The 20,473-nt window shown below is 40.1% G+C and overlaps 1 protein-coding gene across 1 annotated transcript in view; it reads right to left on the bottom strand.

Annotated features, from left to right (window-relative positions):
• The window catches only part of CDH12 (cadherin 12), a 1,546,793-nt gene that overhangs the window by 279,630 nt on the left and 1,246,690 nt on the right, over window positions 1-20,473 (bottom strand). The window contains exon 6 of the mRNA XM_073678634.1: window positions 15,877-16,171. Coding sequence (XP_073534735.1) covers window positions 15,877-16,171 — 295 coding nt within the window. The remainder of the gene's footprint in view (window positions 1-15,876; window positions 16,172-20,473) is intronic.

Genomic DNA, 20,473 nt, shown 5'->3' on the forward strand with positions numbered 1-20,473 from the left:
GGAACATTTCATACTTGTTACTGTGGTCCTGCTCTATGTGTCTTTAAATTCTTAGTGGGGTTTTTCCTAAATTTGGTCAGCCGTTGGACTCACTGCACACCCTATAACTGTATAGTAGACCATCTCCTTTCTAATGGGAACATGTCATAATTGTTACTGTGGCCCTGCTCTACGTGTATTTAAATTCTTAGTGGGGTTTTTCCTAAATTTGGTCAGCCGTTGGAGTCACTGCATACCATTTAACTGTATAGCAGACCCTTTCCTTTCTAATGGGAACATGTCGTACTTGTCACTGTGGTCCTGCTCTATGTGTCTTTAAATTCTTAGTGGGGTTTTTCCAAAATTTGGTCAGCCGTTGGACTCACTGCACACCCTACAGCTGTATAGCAGACCCTCTCTTTTCTAATAGGAACATGTCGTACTCATTACTGTGGCCCTGCTCTATGTGGCTTTAAATTCTTAGTGGGCTTTTTCGTAAATTTGATCAGTCGTTGGACTCACTGCATACCCTATAACTGTATAGCAGACTCTCTCCTTTCTAATGGGAATTTGTAGTTACTGTGGCCCTTCTCTATGTGTCTTTAAATTGATAGTGGGGTATTTCCTAAATTTGGTCAGCCATTGGACCAACTGCATACCCTATAACTGTATAGCAGACCCTATTCTTTCTAATGGGAACATGTCGTACTTGTTACTGTGGCCCTGCTCTATGTGTCTTTAAATTGTTAGTGGGGTTTTTCCTAAATTTTGTCAGCTGTTGGACTCACTGCAAACCCTATAACTATATAGCAGACCCTCTCCTTTCTCTTGGGAACACGTCGTACTTGTGGCCCTGCTCTATCTGTCTTTAAATTGTTAGTGGGGTTTTTCCCAAATTTTGGCAGCCCTTGCAGTCACAGCATGGGCATTACTACTATAGGAGACCCACTCCTTTACAATGGGAACATTTTTTTTACTGAGACCCTCCTCTATGTCTCTTTAAAGGGGTATTGGGTTGCGTCAGAATTTTTGGCAGCCCTTGCAGTCACTGCATACTCAATAACAGTATAGACGACCCACTCGTTAATAATGGGAACAACAAAGCATAGCCGGCTGATGGCTCTCTAACAATAGCGAGGGCCAATTGCTGGCCTTTTAAGAATAATAAGGGCCGCCTGATGGCCCTATAAAAATAGGCTTTGTGACTATAAGAGTTCCTCCATCATAAATGAAACAGGATCTGTCTGATGATGTGTCACACACCACATTGCCAGATAAGGTTGTAAAATGTTAAAATGATATTTCCCGGTGAAGGTATTTGTCTTAAAAAATAACGTAAAAAAAGTAGGATCTTTCTTTAGTAGAAAAAACAGAGTTGCCAATGTAGCCTCAATGTAATCACAATATTCAGCTCCTACACCTCCTCCTCCATCTCCGAAATGACCATATCAGTCACAAGCTGAAAGCACTGCAGCACTGCCTTGGTCAAGCGGCAACAGGGTGTGCTGAAGATAACATGCTTAAAGCTTAGGTGACAAACCGCCCAGCGCTGTAGAGTTGTTGAAAGCTGTACCACAGCATCCTGATCTGTGGCTCTCACTGCTGAACATACAGCCAGGCATAGTCGTGTGTGACAATGGGCGGAACCTGGTGACGGAGAAAAGACAGCCGGAGTAGATACGGTTTCCCTCTATGCCAGTCCTTTCACCGAGCTAAAAATATAGCTGTGCTGAAATACAACTCCCACTGAGAAGCTGTTTCAGATTGAAAAACATTGTGCCCACCAGAGGATTTGATTCTGAGGGCTCACCTTTCTCTCCCACTCAAGAACCCCATAGCAGCTGCAAAGTTAGCGCTATCATGAACTCTCCTGACGTAGAAGCCAGGGTACACCAGAGGATTCTCTGGTGGGACCGTCCAACCCTGCCGAGAAGCAGTCCTTGCTAAGAAAAGTGTGTGGGAAGGTTCCTGGACACTCTATGGCTGATTTTTTACTGAGGTGGAAACCCACGCAAACATGGGAAGAAAATACAAAATTCTTGCAGATGTTGTCCTTGCAGGGATTTGAACCCAGGATCCCAGCGCTGCAAGGCTTCAGTCCTAACCACTGATCCAATGTGCTGCCGTTCACCCTCTAATATCTAACAGGCTGGAGAAACTTGCACCTACTGCCACTCTATCTTCAGTTCCTCTGTGAGAAACTAATGTATTTGGGCAGCCATTCAGTCTACCAAATAAAATTCCTGGGAAGGAAATTGGGGATGGCTTCTCTACTGGTACTGAGGGCAGTGCTAATACCATGGCGCCGTACCATAGTTTACTGGAAATATTCCAGGCTGGTGGGAGGCAAGCAAATTCCCACATAAAAGTACCAGCTGTAATGTTCAGGGAACCACGCTTTTAGAAGGCGGAGACAACAACGGGAGAAATAGTGACGGCTGAGGACCGAGTATGGACACGAGGCATGAGGCCTGAGATTGTGAAAAGCTACCGCCTTTGCAAGCCTAAAAGGCCACATTTCAAGTAAAAGCAGCTTTAGGAGACTTCATGGGAGAAATGACAGCTGGGTAGATATGGTTTCCCAAGTCCTTTCACCAAGTCAAAGAATATGGACACCCGGCCGCCGCCGGCATGAGGTTGTGAAGAGCTTCCGCCTCCACGAGCCTAAAAGGCCACATTTCATGTGCAAGCAGCTGCCCATAAATCTGGCAGTTTAGTATTGAAGCCTGTGGGTAAGTGGATGGGTGGGTGGGTGGCTGGCTGTATACTTGTGCTTGCATTCGAAGTAACAGAAAACTATGAAGATGGTGGCCTCTATCATCATCATTGCCTCACCTCGGCACTATGAACTCTCCTGAAGGAGAAGCCAGGGCCCCCTGAAGGAGACTCCGGTTTTCTGGTGGGCCCATCCAACCCTGCCGAGAAGCAGCCCTGGCTAAGAAAAGTGTGGGGGAATGTACCCGGACACTCTATCGCTGTTTTTTAAATGTGGATCGGACGTACTTATGGATGTTATTTTTCAAACCGCATTGTAGATCAGGCCATTACCCAACTCTGTAGTCATGAAATTAAATGCGCAAAGAAAGATGTTTGTGCGTCAAAGCACCACCGACAAGTGCAAGTTGATGTTGGACAGGCTGCCATTGCTTCTGCAACAAACTGCATTAGAGAACTTCCTGGGAGAAATGACATGCAGAGTAGAAACGGTTTACCTCTATGCCAGTCTTTTCACTGAGCTAAAGAATATGGCTGTGGTGAAATACAACTCTCAGCAAAAAAAGCTGTTGACTGGCTCCGTACCGTCCCTGGCCACATTCACTTGACCATGCGTTTGTGGTTAGGCGGTCCTTCCCAGTAAGTGCACTGGGGAGGGCACGGATAATGTTGTGGGACCCGTGCTTGTGGAAGGTGGAGACGATACCGGGAGAAATAGTGGCGGCTAGGGACCGAGTATGGACATCCGGCCGCCGCAGATATGAGGTTATGTAAAGCATCTGCCTCCACGAGCCTAAAAGGCCACATTTCAAGTGAAAGCAGTTTTAGAGGACTTCCTGGGAGAAATGACAGCTGGGTAAATTTGGTCTCCCAAGTCCTTTCACCAAGCTAAAGAATATGGCTGTGGTGAAATGCAACTCAGCAAAAAAAGCTGTGGACTGGCTCTGTACCATCCCTGGTCACATTCACCTGTCCACGGGTTTGTAGTTAGGCGGTCCTTCCCATTAAGTGTACTGGTGAGGGCACGGGTAATGTTGTGAGACCCGTGCTTGTTTAAGGTGAAGATGACACTGGGACAAAGAGTGATGGCTGGGGACCGACTATGGATACCTGGTCGCCGCCGCCATAAGATTATGGACAGCTTCTGCCTCCATGAGCCTAAAAGGCCACATTTCAAGTGCAAGCAGCTGTCAAAAATTTTTCAGTATAGTATTGCAGCCGGCTGTGGGTGGGTGGGTGGCTGGCTGCATACTTGCGCTGGCATTCCAAGGAATGAGGTTGGCAAAACTGAACGCTGCACTGGGACAAGGACGTGGAAGGTGATTGTTGCAAGTCTGCAATGACAGGTGTATGGCGGGAGGCATCTTTGCATGCACCAAGGATCACTTATGATGGGCACACTTTTAGGCAGTGCCCTGGGAGTCAGAGATGCTTCCAGAGGTCTTCTCCATGCTGTTTCCATGTCTTTTCAGCACTGTATGTATTTGTCGGATGATATGTCACACTCTACATGGCCTGATAAGTTTGTAACATGTTAAAATGACATTTCCCAGTGAATGTATTTGTCTTGGTTGAAAGCAATGCAAAAGTGCAAAAAGGCATCAAAAATGCTACTTGTGAACATAGCCCAAGGTGTGGAGGAGTATTTATCATTTTGGTTATTTATTTTGCCTTATATACAAGTCATTACCCTGGAAAGGATGTTCTTTAACAAATTTCCCAGGAAAATCCATTTTGGTTTTGTTTTGGTATGTTTTATTGTGAGTCCGTAAAAGTGGCATAATACTCTCATAACATTGTTAACAACAGTGACCTGGGAGTCAGAAATGATTCAAGGGGTCTTCCCCATGCTGTTCCCATGTCATTTGAGCACTGTTCCCATCGATTTGGACAATTTTTAGGCAGACCGCTGGGGGGGAGCCGCCTGAAAAATGCTCGAGTTTCCCATAGACTTACATTGGGCTCGTTGCTTGGGTCGAGCACCCAAGTATTCCAATTTGCTCTACCCGAGCATCAAGCACCCGAGCATTTTAGTGCTCGACCATCACTAGTTATTACGTACAAATATAAATTAAAAGGAAAAGTATACATTTTTCATGAAACAATGTTTCACCAACAATGATAAACTGCAGTCCTGGTATTTAACCCTCTCAGTGGCATTATTAATATTGATTGTGGCACTATACATGGGGGGACCCCTTTGTAGCCATGATGTCTGTAGTTGTCATCATCGTGAAGGCAGTATGGGATCAGATAAAGGTCATTGTGCTGTAAAAATGGAAAGTAAAAACACTAACATAAATTTATCTGAAAATGGTACATGTAAAAACTTCAACTTGTCTTGCAAAACACATGGCCCAACTTTGCTAATTTGATGCAAATACTGAAAAAGTTATGATTTTAAGAATGATGAGATGACAACAACAAAAATAGTGTGCTATTCCCAAGTCCAAAAATGGCCTGTTCCTGAAAGCGTTAGCTTTACAACAAGTTGTGTATTTTCTGCAAATTTTGTGTTTTCTCAAGACTGGAAGGAAGGCATAGCATTATTTTAATTTTCAAGGAATCTGGCACTTAAAAAAAAATGCTATTAACCTGCAGATATGGGGTTAATCTGCAAGTTATTAGCATTCTTAACCAAACCAGCATCTGCACTTAGAGCCCCGCTGCCGGGAGGGAATGAACTTTATTCCCTCCGATAGCATTCATGTTTAAGTCATGGGGACGGCACCAGCATGGTTTCAGTCACCGCTGTGTATAGTGAGTGGTGGCTGTAACGACGCCCCGGGCACTGACTGACAGCCGACCCTAATGATGAGCTGCTGTCAGTCAGTGCTGGGGGCATGGTTACAATCACCACTCTCTATACACAGAGTGATGACTGAACCTTTGTGGGTGCCACCCCTTTGACTGAATGCTGAACACTGCAGGGGGGGTAAAGTTAATTTCCTCCTGGCAGCGGGGCTCTCAGTGCAGACACCACATGGTATCAGAATGCAATTAATCTGTACATTAACCCCATATCTGCAGGTTAATAAAGTATTTTCATGTGACAGTTTCCTTTTAAAGAAAATCTTACAGATTCAAAACATGTTACATTTTTTTTTGTTTTTTTACTCGTTTTAACCTTTCATTTTAAGTTGTGCATACCATCACAATTAAATAGGTAAAATAAGTGGAAATATTTATTAAAATTTAAAAATCATGGAAGTGTTGTAATTAATGAATGGTACACCTATGGTGACTTATTGTTCCCATATACCCAGATAATAGTGTCAAGCTATTACACCATGCTCAATTTGTTTTGCCATGTATTGGTTAGGTAAATTAAGTAATACTGCAATTTTGCACTATATGCAATTTCTTATACCCATTCTGATGTATTCATACAACCCAGTAGCGCTACAGGAGGTGGCATGACTGGAGACATTACTTACAATTGCTGCTGGCATGTTCCACATTTCAGATTTTTATAAAAAAAAATTGTGAAGTATCAAAAATATCATATTTTTCCCAAAGTTAATAATTTCTTGAAAAGTACATAATATTATTCAGAAAAACATATACAGAACAATATAAAATACTGTAAGTAGCTTATCATCCAGGTGCATGCCGTGCTATTGTAAGGTTTTCTGTAGTTCTTTTTGATGCCATCCAAGAATAAATATTTTGCTCTAATATGCTTGCATTTTGCTTTTGCCAAGAAATATAAAAAGATTTGGATGTCAAGGAAATTGCTGAGCAGATTGAAAGCACCTTCCAAGAAAACTATGTTCACAGATATTCAATGAGCTGGAAAAATGAAATTCTAATTTTTCTAACTTTATTGAGTGATGTATTATTAATTTCTAGTAAACACTTAAAATATAGAGCAAGCAATTTTAGCAGTCTATGGTTTTTTTTCATTTACTCTAAATTGTGCAGAGAAGAAAATAGTAAATACTACAGGTATTTACGTGGGCCAAATGCATGCCAAAAAAGTGTCTTTTTGTAAAACATTTGACTGATAACTTCATGTTTTGCCATTATTAGTATATCAGTATACTGCGGATCCAACTGTATTGAACACTGCAGCATGTGGCACTATTTAATTTCACAATATGTAATAATAAAAGGATAACATATGGGAAACTAGTTAATAAGAGAAGAAAGCAACTGTGTATAAAGGTAGTCAGTGTTGAACTTGGATGCCTATGGCTTACAAATGTACCTATTAGGCATTACCTCCCATAGAGAGAAGCATTATCAGTAAAATAAAGGTAGCTCCTTCACATTTACTTTGCCCACACAATCACTGTGTTATGCAATTATTGTGGTTTGCATTAAAGGCATACTTAGGTGTAAACAAGTTAAACCCTATGCACTGAATAGATGATAATTTATTGGCAGTGGTCCGATTCCTGAGAACGCATCGAGCAGAAGAACGTGAAACTTTTATCCTCTAATAGGACCTTTTATCCCCAATTCAAAATGGAATAGCAGGTCATCAGATATCTGTCACTCCATTTATTCTCTAGGGGAGAGAAATCCAAGCACATTGCTCAGCAATTCCCATAGGGACTGAATGGAGTAGTGATTGAAAATGCCACTCCATTCTAGTGGGGATAAAAGTTCCACATTCTGCTGATCATTGTGAGTCCCATTAGTCATACCCCCATTGATCAATATGTTATCACTTGTTCATCTTTATGCTCAAATACAACAGTAATGCCCCTTTCCCTTTGCACCCACATAGTAATAGAATTCACCTTTAATGTATTGATATAGTTGAAACGGTAAAAATTGTAGAATCATAAATAATGTCACATTATTAATGTATGGGACCACAATGAGGAGCATTATTAATGTTCCCCATTGTGGACTCATACAGTAATAAAGCCCCCCTCGTGGTCCCATACAGTATAATGTCCCTATTCTGGCCCCTATACAGAATAATATTCCCCTCTATGTCCCCAATATAGTATAATGTTCCATTTTGAGTCTCCCATACAGTATAAACTCCCTTTCTGTGGTCCCTCCACAATATAATGTCCCCTTCTGGGACTCATATACAGTATAATGTCTTGCTCTGTGGCTTTCATACAATATAATTTACCTCTCTGTGATTGCCATAGAATGTAGGGTCCCCCTCTCTGGCCCCCATATATTATAATGTCCCCTATTGTGCCCCAAACTCTATAATGTCTCTATCTGTGGCTCTCATACAGTATAATGTTCCCATTTTGGCACTCTTTACGTGGCAATTAAAAATAAATATTCTTCTGACCTAACTATTTCAAGATGAGAGACACCTTTTTCCTCCTCTATTGCAGATGGCAGGCGGAGCAATGCATTGATGTCATTGCATTGTCTATTAGGTTACCTGCTGCTGCTGGCCAGTGGCTTTCTGCTCGGCAATAGTCTTCAACCAGATTTGTATCTGAATAGATGCAAATCCAACTAAAACTAGTGTCGGGTCATGGTCCCTCAGTGGCAAAGTCTGGCGGTATTTGTACACATTTAGCCATTCATTCAATAAGACATTGGCTGGACTGGACATGGTGTCAGACTGAAGATCACATGACCCAATTTCCTATAATAAAAATAGTGACAGTGGGGGGGTGCATACATATAATTCAGGTGAGAGTAAATAGACTACATATTTTGATAGTATTTTACATGCCCAAAAAAAATAAAAAGTCCAAAACCCTTTTTAAATGTAACGTCTTTGCTAGGTTTGATTATCACTGTGTAATAATAAAATACCTCTTTAAAATAAATAGTTTGTTGAATGTTAACAAAGATGTAAGAGAATCATCTTCAAATCTGATGAACCTCAGCCATCTGTGAATCATCTTAATTGTGAAATACTCGACCACAAGAAACAGGTCTCCAGACCTGCTTCTGAGGCATTTAACGTAGGCATTTTAAAGACATGTTAAACTTGATACAAGACATAGGGAACATCTACCCTTTGTGCACATCAAAATCAATACTGATGTCAGTGTTTGAGGAATTAAATGGCCGAGATCTTTATTTTAGCTTATCCTAACCACTAATGCAGAAGTGCAGTCTTCACTCTACTGGTTATCATAGTAGGGCAGCTGCTGTTCCCATTTGATAACCATAATATTCATCTCCAGTATTTTCAGAGGATTATCCCCAACTGATAATGTATGTGTATGTTAGTTTGCATTAACTCCTTAGTGACCGAGCCAATTTCAACCTTAATGACCAGGCTGAATTTGTAAAATCTGACTAGAGTCAGTTTATGTGGTAGTAACTCTGGAACACTTCAATGTATCCTAGGGATTCTGAGGTTGTTTTTTTCGTGACACATTGAACTTCACTTAAATTTTTGAAAAATTCGCAATTTTAAAACTTTCAATCTTTATGTCATTGAACCATTATGCTGCACAAAATAATTAATGAATAACATTTCCCATATCTATATTTTACATCTCCATCATTTTTTGAATGTCATTTTATTTTGTTAGGATGTTAAAAGGGTTAAAAGTTTTCTAGCAATTTCTCATTTTTACTAGAAATTTACAAAACCTGTTTCTTTCCTATTCAGATTTAAATGGACTATGTGTGAGTTATTGGAAATTCCCTAAATGTGATACCATTTTAAAAACCACAACCTTCAACTACTTCAAAACTGGAAATGTTTTAACCCTTCAGGTGCTACACACAAATTAGAGCAAAGTCAACTAAAAAATAAATAAATTGTAATTTTTACTCTAAAATGTTAATTTAGCCACAAATTTTTAAATTTACAAGGAATAGCACAAGAAAATAGATCCCACAATTTGTTACCTAGCATCTTTTGAGCGTGCTGATACCCTTCATGTGATCAGAAATCTCAGTTTAGACAAATGGCAGGGCTCGGAAGGGAATGAGCACCATTTGAATTTTGGATCGCAAATTAGACTGAAATAGATTGTGGGCTCCATATCGCATTTGCACAGCCCCTAAGGCACCCAAACAGCAGAAAACCCCCATAAGTGACCCAATTTTAGAAACTACAACCCTTAAGAATTTTATCCAGGGGTATAGTGAGCATTTTAAACTTACATGTTTTACGCAGAAGTTGATAAAAGTAGATCGTCATTTTGAAAATTTTTAACTTTTTTCACGAAAAGGTTACTTTAGGCCCAAATTTTTCACTTTTGCAAGAGATAACATGAAAAGTGGACTACAAAATTTGTTACCCATTTTCTTCTGAGCATTATGATTCCCAAATGTAGTTGAAAAGTTCTGTTTGCTTACTCTATAAAAAGATAAAAAGTACAATATGGTCTCATCTGGGCATTGAAGTTGGAGATTTAGTTGAAAGCTGGGGTATAGGTCATCATATTGAAAATTTTCATTTTTTTCATGAAAATGTAGCAATTTTTACCTTTTCAAGAGGTAACATGAAAAAGCATACCACATAGTTTGTTAGCCACCTTCTTCTGAATGTGGCAATAGCCCACATGTAGTCAAAATGTTTTGTTTGGAAACACAGCAGGGTTCAGAAGGGAAGAAGTGACATTTGGTATTTGGAATGTAAATTTGGCTGGAATAGATTGCAGACACCATGTCTCATTTGCAGAGCCCCTGAGGTAACAAAACAGCAGAATCCCCCACAAGTGACCCCATTTTGGAAACTAGACTCAACAAGGAATTCATCTAGGTGGGTGGTGAGCTTGTTGAACCCATAAGTACCAAAAAATTATCTTTTTTCCACTAAAATACTGTTTTAGCACCAAATTTAAAATTTACCCAATGGGTAATAGTAGAAAATGGACACCATAATTTGTTATGCAATTTTTAGTAAACATGGCAGTACCCCATATGCGGTTGTACACTACCGTTTGAGCACACGGCGGGCTTTGGATTGGAAAGAGAGCTACTTGGCTTTTAGAATGCAGATTCCGTTTGAATAGATTGTGGGCTCCATTAGCTGAGCCCCTGAGGTGCCAGATCAGCAGAAATTCCCCCAGGTGACCCCATATTGGAAAATCCACTGCTTAAGGAATTCATATAAGGGTGTAGTGAGTTTTTTGAACCCACGGGTGCCTCACAGAATTTTATAACAATGGGATGTAGAACTGTAACATTTTAGTGGCAAAAATGTAATTTCTATATTTGCTGCAAATTTGTCAGTTACACAAGGGTTAATAGGTGAAACTGGACCGCACAATTTATTGTGCAATTTATCACAATCATGGTGATGTCATCAAAAGCTACTGTTAGGCCACATGTCAGGGATAAGAAGGTAAGAGCGCTATTTGGCTTTTAGAACACAGATTTTTATAGAATAGTTTGTGGGCGATAATTGTAGAGCCCCCAATATGACAGAACAGCAGAAAACCCCCAAAAGTGATCACATTGTAGAAGTTGCACCTCTCAATGAATTCATAAACAGCTCCTGCAAAAATTAAGAGACCACTGAACAGTTTTCTATTGGAAAGCATTGAAAGACTGGTGGAAAGCATGCCAAGACACATGAAAGCTGTGATTAAAAATCATGGTTAGTCCACCAAATATTGATTTCTGAACTGTTCCTGAGTTAAAAAATGAGTAATTTGAGGTCTAAAAGCACTGTTTCTTTTTTAGTATTTTTTATCATTTGCTGCAAATAAATAAAAAATTTTTACCTTTGAATTTCGGAGACATGTTGTCAGTAGTTTATAGACTAAAACAGCAATGTACATTTTACTTCAAAATATACCTATAAAGAAAAAAATCAGAGAAACTGAAAATTTTACAGTTGTCTCTTAATTTTTGCCAGAGCTGTATAGCTGCAGAGACTATTTTATAACATCCACACCTTGCTTTATTCTGGAGAATTGCAAATATGCCAGTTTATTTCCCAAAAATTGTGCCCCCATACAGTGCAGTGCCCCCCTATATTGTTGTGCCCCTATACATTGTGCCCTGTTTGTGCTTCTGGAGACACGCACCCCATAAATTGTTACTTGGGCTGTCCATGCTACAGTAATGCCAAACATGTGGCCGCTTATTCTGGTTTAGGCATTGTGGGGTAAGAAAGAGGGGGACATTTGGATTTGGGAGTACAGATTTCACTGGATTTTATTTGAGGGGTGCTGGAGATGTGTAACTTTTCCATAGTCTTTGTTCTATCAGTAACATGGGAACCCCCTATATTTCCAGTGACAGATGACGGATCAGAGTGGGAGCTGGTTTTATTTAGTATAAGTTAAGGGATTTATTGGTTACATTTTGGGGTATATAAAAATGTTTGATCACTTCCAGTATGAGGCTGGAATCACATTCTTGTGTTCTATGCTGAGCAATTACGTCAGGGTTTCCGTGTAAATCCCACAAAAATACTATTCAGACCCCCGACGAAACCACTTACCATAATGAGGCAGCTGGAGACACTTTGGACTCCGTTTGGCATCTGTGGTATCCATCATGTAATCTCACAAAGGATGAAGGTGTCACTCTCTGTCCCGTAAAAACATCTTTATTCAAGCATTATAAAAAAACATGGATGCAGGTAACATGTAGGACGACCATCCATCATGTACAGCTTTCACACTCGGAAATTTCGGCCATGGGCGACATTATTTTCTTATTCCCGATCGATGTTTTAAAATAGAGATGAAAGAAATATGGCCCCTTAACGGCAGCCATTTTATTGAGTATTGGCGATCATTAAGGGGTTAGATAGTCATCTTCAATAGCAATTATTTCTGAATACAGTAGTCTATGCATTGACAAAAACAGATAATAATAGATAAAATTTTAACAAAATAAGTGCCAGTTCATCATTATTCTGTATGTAAAATAAAGATCTTTTAATTTAGAAAAAAAGTATATTTAAAATCTTCTTTTATTTTTCAGGTGAAAGAGAAAGACAAAGCAAATAAAGTATTCTGATGATACAACTTCTTATAAAGATTCCAACAGGAAAAAAAGATAAAAAATTCCTAGGATAACTAGCATCAGAGATTATTTAATACCAACAAATGGGAGATTAACTAGAGCAGTGGTTGAGTATGTACAGTTCTAATCTATTCAATAGAAAATTGTCATCCGAGTACAAAGTTTAGCTGTTCCTTCAGCCTCAATTACTTCAAGTGAAGCAGTACCATGCATACTCAACCAGTTCTCCATTTAAGGGGTGAATACTTGAGAACGTCTTTGAACCCCTTCCATCTTTTTGTAATGGTTGATGTTATTACAGTGATACCAAATATATATAGGGTTTTGTATGTTTTACTACTTTACCAAAGGTAGTGAATTTGTTGTATTTTCTATCTACACACAGCTTTTTCTGATATTTTGGCTGTTTTATGGTGACCTTGCTGTATTTTAAGGACAACTTCACTCCTGAAGTTTCTTCGTATGCAATCAAGATAATGTTATGTTTTTTCTCCTGTCAAAATCACAAGAGTGCTGTATCAGTTTATGTAACCTGGTAGAACATGCAACAAAATCAATAGATGCATTATTCATTTCTTCGAAACTGTCATTTGGCCTACACTTTATGAATAAGATAAAATGAGACCTTAGATAGAACCCGCAGCTGTGGGCAATCACATTCATCTCTCTGAAGCCTATGGCAATGCAGCTCTGAGCATCAAAATTAGTTTGACTTGCACCAAATTGCATATTTTATATATTAATTTACACAGTCTGGCAGAACATTTATTAAATCTGCATATGTTATTTAATTGCTTTTTAGAAGTAACACGTTAACAACCTTCATAATTAAATGTTTAAATATTCAATTCCCTGATAAACCACTAAAATCCATGCAATAGGAATATAACCAATAATGGAGTGTTATCTTTAAAGTCACTGACAGTACAGCAGTGCAATATGGCACAATACCTCTGACCACATTGTTGACAGTAGTGACCTGGGCGTCAGAGATGCTTCCAGGGGTCTTCCCCATGCTGTTTTTATGTCACTTGAGCACAGTTTCTATCGATTTGGACAATTTTTAGGCCCTCTACAGACCACCAGGAGGGGCCGCTGGAAAAATGCTCAAGTTTCCCATAGACTTACTGTTAGGCGTCGGGCTGTTGCTGGATTTGAAATGGGTCCAGAACCTTCTGTGGTATCCCATCCTGGTCCAGCCAGGGCTGATGCTGCTCAGCTTTGTTGTCAGCCCCAACGCCTAGCTGGTCCATGAGATGTACAGATTGTCTCTCAGGTATTTGTGCCTAGCAATGTTAAGCATAGGTTGCGGAGGGAGACAGGGCTGTTGGAGCCTAAGTCCAGGATTCTCCGCACTGAGCAGGTCTGTGACCAGGCGGACCGTGATTGGAGGTTTGGCAATCACCTGACCCGGTGACATGGCACCGCCTGATTGGTCGTGGGTGACGCCACCAATAGTGCGAAGGTGGGCAGGGCTTAGTCTTTAAAAGACCCGCCCACAAAAATGGCGGTGTGCTCTGATCATTGAGCAGTGATGCTGATGTGTGGATGACTGTGTTCCACGTTGTTTCCATAGGCAGGTGTAGTGGAAATAGGCAGGCTAGTGGAAATAGGCAGGTAGCTCAATCTTGCAGCCTGGCTCTGCCAAAGGGGTCGCCTAACACCCCGAGCAGCCGCCTGTCAGCCACGTGGAGTAATACCCTTCAGTCCGGTAGCACGGCGGCTGGAGGCACGTGTACCCGTTGGCGTAGTCACACAGGCATCCTAGCGCCGCCAGTGTAGTCAATGTGTAGTTAACAGGGCTACAGCTACTTCCCCGGTCGAGCATCTCCCATGCAGTTAACGGAGATAGAGCAAACCGCTATACCCGTTCCTGTGTGCAGTAACACGGAAGAGTTTATCACTTAAGTTGGTTGCTTTCCTTTTCACCTGGAAAGTGTTCGGCAGCATTCCACCAGGCTGCATCGCGGATCCCGGGTCGGTTGCATTCCATTATAATAAAGTTGTCTGCAACCGCCCTCCTAACAGTATCAGAGCGCCAGAGTGTTGCCGAACATGGCCGACAACCAACAACTGCAGCACTATATACAGCGAATTGAGGCCAGACTTAAGTCTCTGGAACAAGCTGTCCCGGTCGCTGATATCACTGCAGTAGCTACCCAGGCGGCTTATTTAGCAGCCAATATTATTAACTCGGCTGCGGTGAATACTGCAACCACTGCAAGTGCGCCATTACCACATTTTGCTCTCCTGGAAAAATCTTCCGGGGACAGTAAATTTTGCAGGGGTTTTATTAATTTATGCTCCATTTACTTGGAGATGATGGAGGCACGGTTCCCCTCCGAAAGAGCCAAAGTGGGTTATGTCATCTCAATACTCTCCCACAGGGCTCTGGAGTGGGCTACTCCTCTATGGGAGCGGAATGATCCGGTTGTAGCAAAAGTTAAAAGACAACCCAAGTCCATCCAGATAACCTTATGTCCTAAAATGTTGACACAGAGGATAGAAAAATCCTATGAGGCAGATTCTAATTTTTTTTTATAAACTCTACTCATTGATGGTCTCTGCTTAAGTTTAGGCACACTTGACCACTGCAATGTCTGTCCTCAGCGGCTATGTCAGCAATAGGGCTCATACTGAATTGCGAGAAAAATGGACTAGTGCAATCCGATAAAAAATTGGATCTCAGTCTGACCAATGTTAATCTATGAGTTATAGCTCATCTGTGATTTTTTTTTCACAGCTGAAATCGGACTGAGAAAAAAATCGCAGCATGCTGCAATTCGCCGCTTATATCAGACGAACCTCGCCAATGCAAGTAAAAAAAAAACAGACGGCATACGGACCATCTATATGCCATCCGATTTTTACGGATACATTATCATTCAGTAGCATAGAACACTGTAAATGGTCCAGTAAATGATTGTAGAATAATAGTTGTAGAGAAAAAAAACGCATTGCATACAGATGTCATACGGATGTCATACAGATGCTATGTGTGAAAAATCGCATTGTCCTCTCATTAAAATCGCATGACACTCATACGATTTTTCAAGCCAGATATCGGAAGATTTTTTTTCATACATATGGGTATGAGCCCTTAAAAAAAAACTTGGAAGCTTAGGTTTCTTCTTTATGTAATAATAATATTTTTTTAAATAGCATAGAATCCATTTATATACATTTAGAAAAATATGTGCAAAATTGACCATTATTGTCCAATACTTCTGAAATATAATTTTATTGTAATAATAATTATTGTAATAAAACTTAATGCCGAACAAACACCAATTTTTTACTCACCGACTGGAGACATTTCAGGAACACTGGCAACATAAGGTCCATCCAAAAACTTTGGCTCATTATCATTAATGTCCTGAACTTTGATAATGAATTCAGATTCTGGCTCCACTGGTTTTCCTGTAACTATATCCACAGCTTGAGCACGTAATGTATAGAATGGTTTTTCTTCTCTATCCAGACTTCTAATAGCATGAATATCACCTGTAGTATCATCAATTGTGAAAATTGTTCCAGCTCCATCGCCTAAAAGGGTATATTTCACTGATCCAATACCTTTCTCCAAGTCAGAATGAAGCTATAAAACACAAAAGATAGAACATATTTACTAGCCTGTCCTATTTGTTACTAAAGATTCTTGGATATTTTATTATCATCATTAAAGGGGTTGTCTGGTCCAAATCTATAATTCAGTAGTCACTTTATGTGACTATAGACTTGTGAATCCCCCAAGTGCATGCACTGTGTGCTGTGGGGATCTGCCGGTTTCTGAGCGGGGACCGGAGGTGGTGTATGTGTTATACATTCTCCCGAACAGGGCCCGTATGGTGAGCGTGGCCTTGCTCCATACACCTGCATTGAGCGAGACCTCACCCCTTCTGGTGGCACAGTCATCTAGTGGGCATTAACCGGCAAATCCCCTGGGAGGATTCATAAGTCTGCAGTCACACAGAGTGACTGCAGACTTATTAGTTTGGATCGGACAACCCCTTTAACAGTGAATTGCTCATACATTGCTTGTACAGTTTGAATTGCTTATACATTGTATAAAATTGATTGTGGTATTTGCAGGTTATCCAGGATACATGATCTTCTTGGAAAAGACATACTTTGGCAGGTAAAATTTTGAGCACCCCTTGTCAAAATTACTGTTATTGTGAACAGTTAAGCAACTTAAAGATTAAATGATCTCTAAAAGGCCTAAAGTTAAATATGACACATTTCCTTTGCATTTTAGGCAAAAAAAACAAAAAATATAGTTTCATCTTTTACATTTTAAAAATTACAAAGAAAGAAAATGGGCAAAAGCTTGGGCATCCTGCATGGTTAGTACCTAGTATCACCCCCTTTTGAAAGGAGCTGTCAGGATTCCTGTTGTTCTTCTACAGTTTGACCACTAGTGGCTGCTATTGTTCACTTCCCTTGAGAAAGCTGGACTTGTTCCCCGCGAAACGCGCGTCAGGAGGGAAGAGGCACTAGCCTTCCTTACCACCTGGTTGGGCGCATCTTCACCTTTGAGGTATAACCTTATGGACATTGCAATATTTATTGGGGATATATCGGGATTTTGCTTGCAGTTATACAAAAACCATTATGCTTAAGGCTACTGCGAGTGACACTGTGGCCTAAATTGTGGTGTTATACTACTAGGAGATGGGGCACTGAGCTCCACAGTACTGTCTGATATTTATTCCCCTAGCTTCCCTTTTCCCCCTCCTCCCCTTATCTTTGCTTCATACCAATTTTTATTTATGTCAACAATTGCCATCTTGGTTTTTTACCTCCTTGTGCCCGTGCTGCCATTCTTTATCGCTACTCTTTTACACACATATTTTGTATTTATAGATGTTATGTGTATGTTTTGCACCAATAAAGTTGTTATATTTTGGCATCAACCTCTATGACTTCATTTTCCCTGTATAATCTTATGCGTTTTGAAGTGGTTGTTTCAGTGACATCCATCTGCAACATGCTGCAGGTGTTTTTTTCACTGACTATGTTTTTGAGATTTGTGGTTCTAATGGTTAGTACCTAGTAGCACCCCCTTTTGAAAGTAGCTGTCAGGATTCCTGTTGTTCTTCTACAGTTTGACCACTAGTGGCTGCTATTGTTCACCTTGATATTATGCTGCAATTTCACCTCTTACTACTGCAGTCTGCCGTTGTATCCTGCAATTGCCCTTTACTAAGATAGCAGATTCTGAACCTGTGGAATCCATCTTGTTTCCTGTTTGGCCTACTTAAAGCCACATGGATCTCTCACTCATTGCTTGAGTATTGTGTCTAGCAGATTAGTCTAGTTCAGTCTCCAGCTACTTGTTCTGAGAACTTTCCTACCCAGACTGTTCCCAATTCTCTATGGATTGTTGCTACTGCTACTTACAAGAACCTCTACTACTGCCTGCCATTTCTTGCTCGTGCTCATCCAGCCACTGGATTCCAGCAGTGCTACAAAAGTAGCATAACAGTATCAAAGATTGTAAACACTTTTTGTAGCCAGGCAAGAGTCTTTCCATTCTTGTTTGAGGGATTTTTCCAGTTCTGTGAGTTTCCTGGGTCGTTTTGCATGCACTGCTATTTTGAGGACTAGCTGCAGATTTTCAATGAAGTCAGATCAGGGGACTTCTGCTTGCGCCTTCTGGAGGTAGTCTATTGTTGATTTTAACCAGTGTTTAGGATCATTATCTATTTTGTAGAAGCCATTTTCTTTTCAACTTAAGCTTTTTTACAGATGGTGTTATGTTTGCATTAAGAATTTGTTGAAATTTCAATGAATCTATTCTTCCCTCTACCCATGAAATGTTTCCCCTGCCATTGGCTGGATTACAACCCCAAAGCATAATTGATCCACCCCCATGTTAATGGTTGGCAAGATGTTCTTTCCCTCAAATTCTGTACCCTTTTTTCTCCACACATACCTTTGATCATTGTGGCCAAAGAATTCTATTTTAACCTCATCGGTCTACAGGACTTGTTTACAAAATGCATCAGGCTTGTTTAGATGTGCTTTTGCATAATTCTGATGCTGAATTTTATGGTGAGGACACAGGAGAGGTTTTATTCTGATGACCCTTCCATGAAGGCCATTTTTGAGCAATTGTCTTAGAACAGTAGAGCAATGTACCACAACTCCATAGTCTGCTAAATCTTTCTGAAGGTCTTTTGCAGTCAAGCAGCAGTTCTGATTTGCCTCTCTAGCAATCCTACAAGCAGCTCTCACCAAAATTTTGATTGATCTTCCAGACGTAATCCTCACCTCCACTGTTACTGGTAACTGCCATTTCTTAGTTACAATTCGAACTGAGGAAAGGACAATTTGAAAATGCTCTTTTTATATCCTTCTCCTGCTTTGTGGGTCTCCACCATTTTCATTTTCAGAGTGTTAGGCATCTGCTTTTTTTGACACATGGTTGGAAGAGGCTGGGTTTTTATAAATCTGGGAAATTTACATCACCTGGCCTTTCCTAACAATGATAGTGAACAAGCCATAACCCTAACAGGCTAATTAAGGTCTGAAACCTTGGTCAAAGTTATCTGAGCACACAAATCTCTAAGGGTGCCCAAACGATTGCATTGGTCCATTTTCCTTTTGTTTCCTTTTTGTAATTTTTATAATGTAAAAAATGACAATACATACTGTATATTTTTTGCCTAAAACACAAAGGAAATGAGTCATCTTTAACTTCAGACTTTTTAGAGATAATTTCATCTTCAAGTTGCTTAACTGTTCACAATAACAGTAATTTTGACCAGGGGTGCACAAACTTTTACATGCCATTGTACAGATGAAGGCATTGTTAATCAGTTCCATTCCACCCATATATTTTTTATCCACACTTCTATAAAGACAACAGAGTTAGCTGCTTGCATAACACTGTGCAGCTGTTGCAGTAGGGAACCAGTTGTCAGATAAATACAGGCTCCGCACAGAGAATACAGACCTGGTATATTATCATGTGTACCTTTTTGATTGCTGAATACACAGTTCTGCACAAGTATGTATATACAGTTTAGGAAATTCTGTCAGCACTCCCTCTTCTGGACTCAGTGATCATATAAACTGCAGGTAGAGCGCATGAGCTTTCCACTGCTATTGTTTTCTAGGGAAAAGCCCTGTCTGTAACGTCAGCAATCACATTAGCATATGTATGTGTTAGAAACTTATTTAAAGAACAAATTAATATAATACATGTAATTTGCCCACTATTGCAGCAGTAGATTCTTCTTCCCACTTTTAGAGCATTGAAAACTACTGTTATCATACAAACTGTCATACATTCAATATCAGCCAAACAAAAACTAAAATCACATGACAAAGCTTTATCGTTTAACTTTTAACTGATTTCAAAGATTTGACTCTTGTTTAACCTCTTAATGACCTTGGACATATAGATATGTCCAAGGTCATCTCCCTGCATTTACACAGTAACATAGTTTTTAAGTTTGATGGAAGACTAAGTCCATATAGTTCAACCCATAGCCTAACATGTTGATCCAGAGGAAGGCAAAAAAAAACATGTGGCAAACACTAAGCTCCACATTGTGGAAAAAAATTCATTCCTGACTCTATATGGCAATCACACTAGTTCCTGGGATCAATGCCCTATCAATGAATCTAGTATATATAACCTGTAATGTTATACTTTTCCAGAAAGGCATCCATGCCCTTCTTAAATTTTACTAGTGAGTGAATCACTCATTACAACATCATGTGGCAGAGAGTTCCATAGTCTCACTGCTCTTACAGTAAAGAATCCGCGTCTGTGATTATGATTAAACCTTCTTTCCTCCAGACGTAGAAGAACTTCCTTGTCCCTGTCTCTGGCCTCAGAGTAAAAAGATCAGTAGAAAGGTCTTTGTACTCTCCCCTCATATATTTG

The sequence above is a fragment of the Phyllobates terribilis genome, unplaced genomic scaffold, assembly GCF_046119375.1.
Source record: "Phyllobates terribilis strain yellow unplaced genomic scaffold, ASM4611937v1 Scaffold_4__5_contigs__length_816908805, whole genome shotgun sequence".
Taxonomy (NCBI): Eukaryota; Metazoa; Chordata; class Amphibia; order Anura; family Dendrobatidae; genus Phyllobates; species Phyllobates terribilis.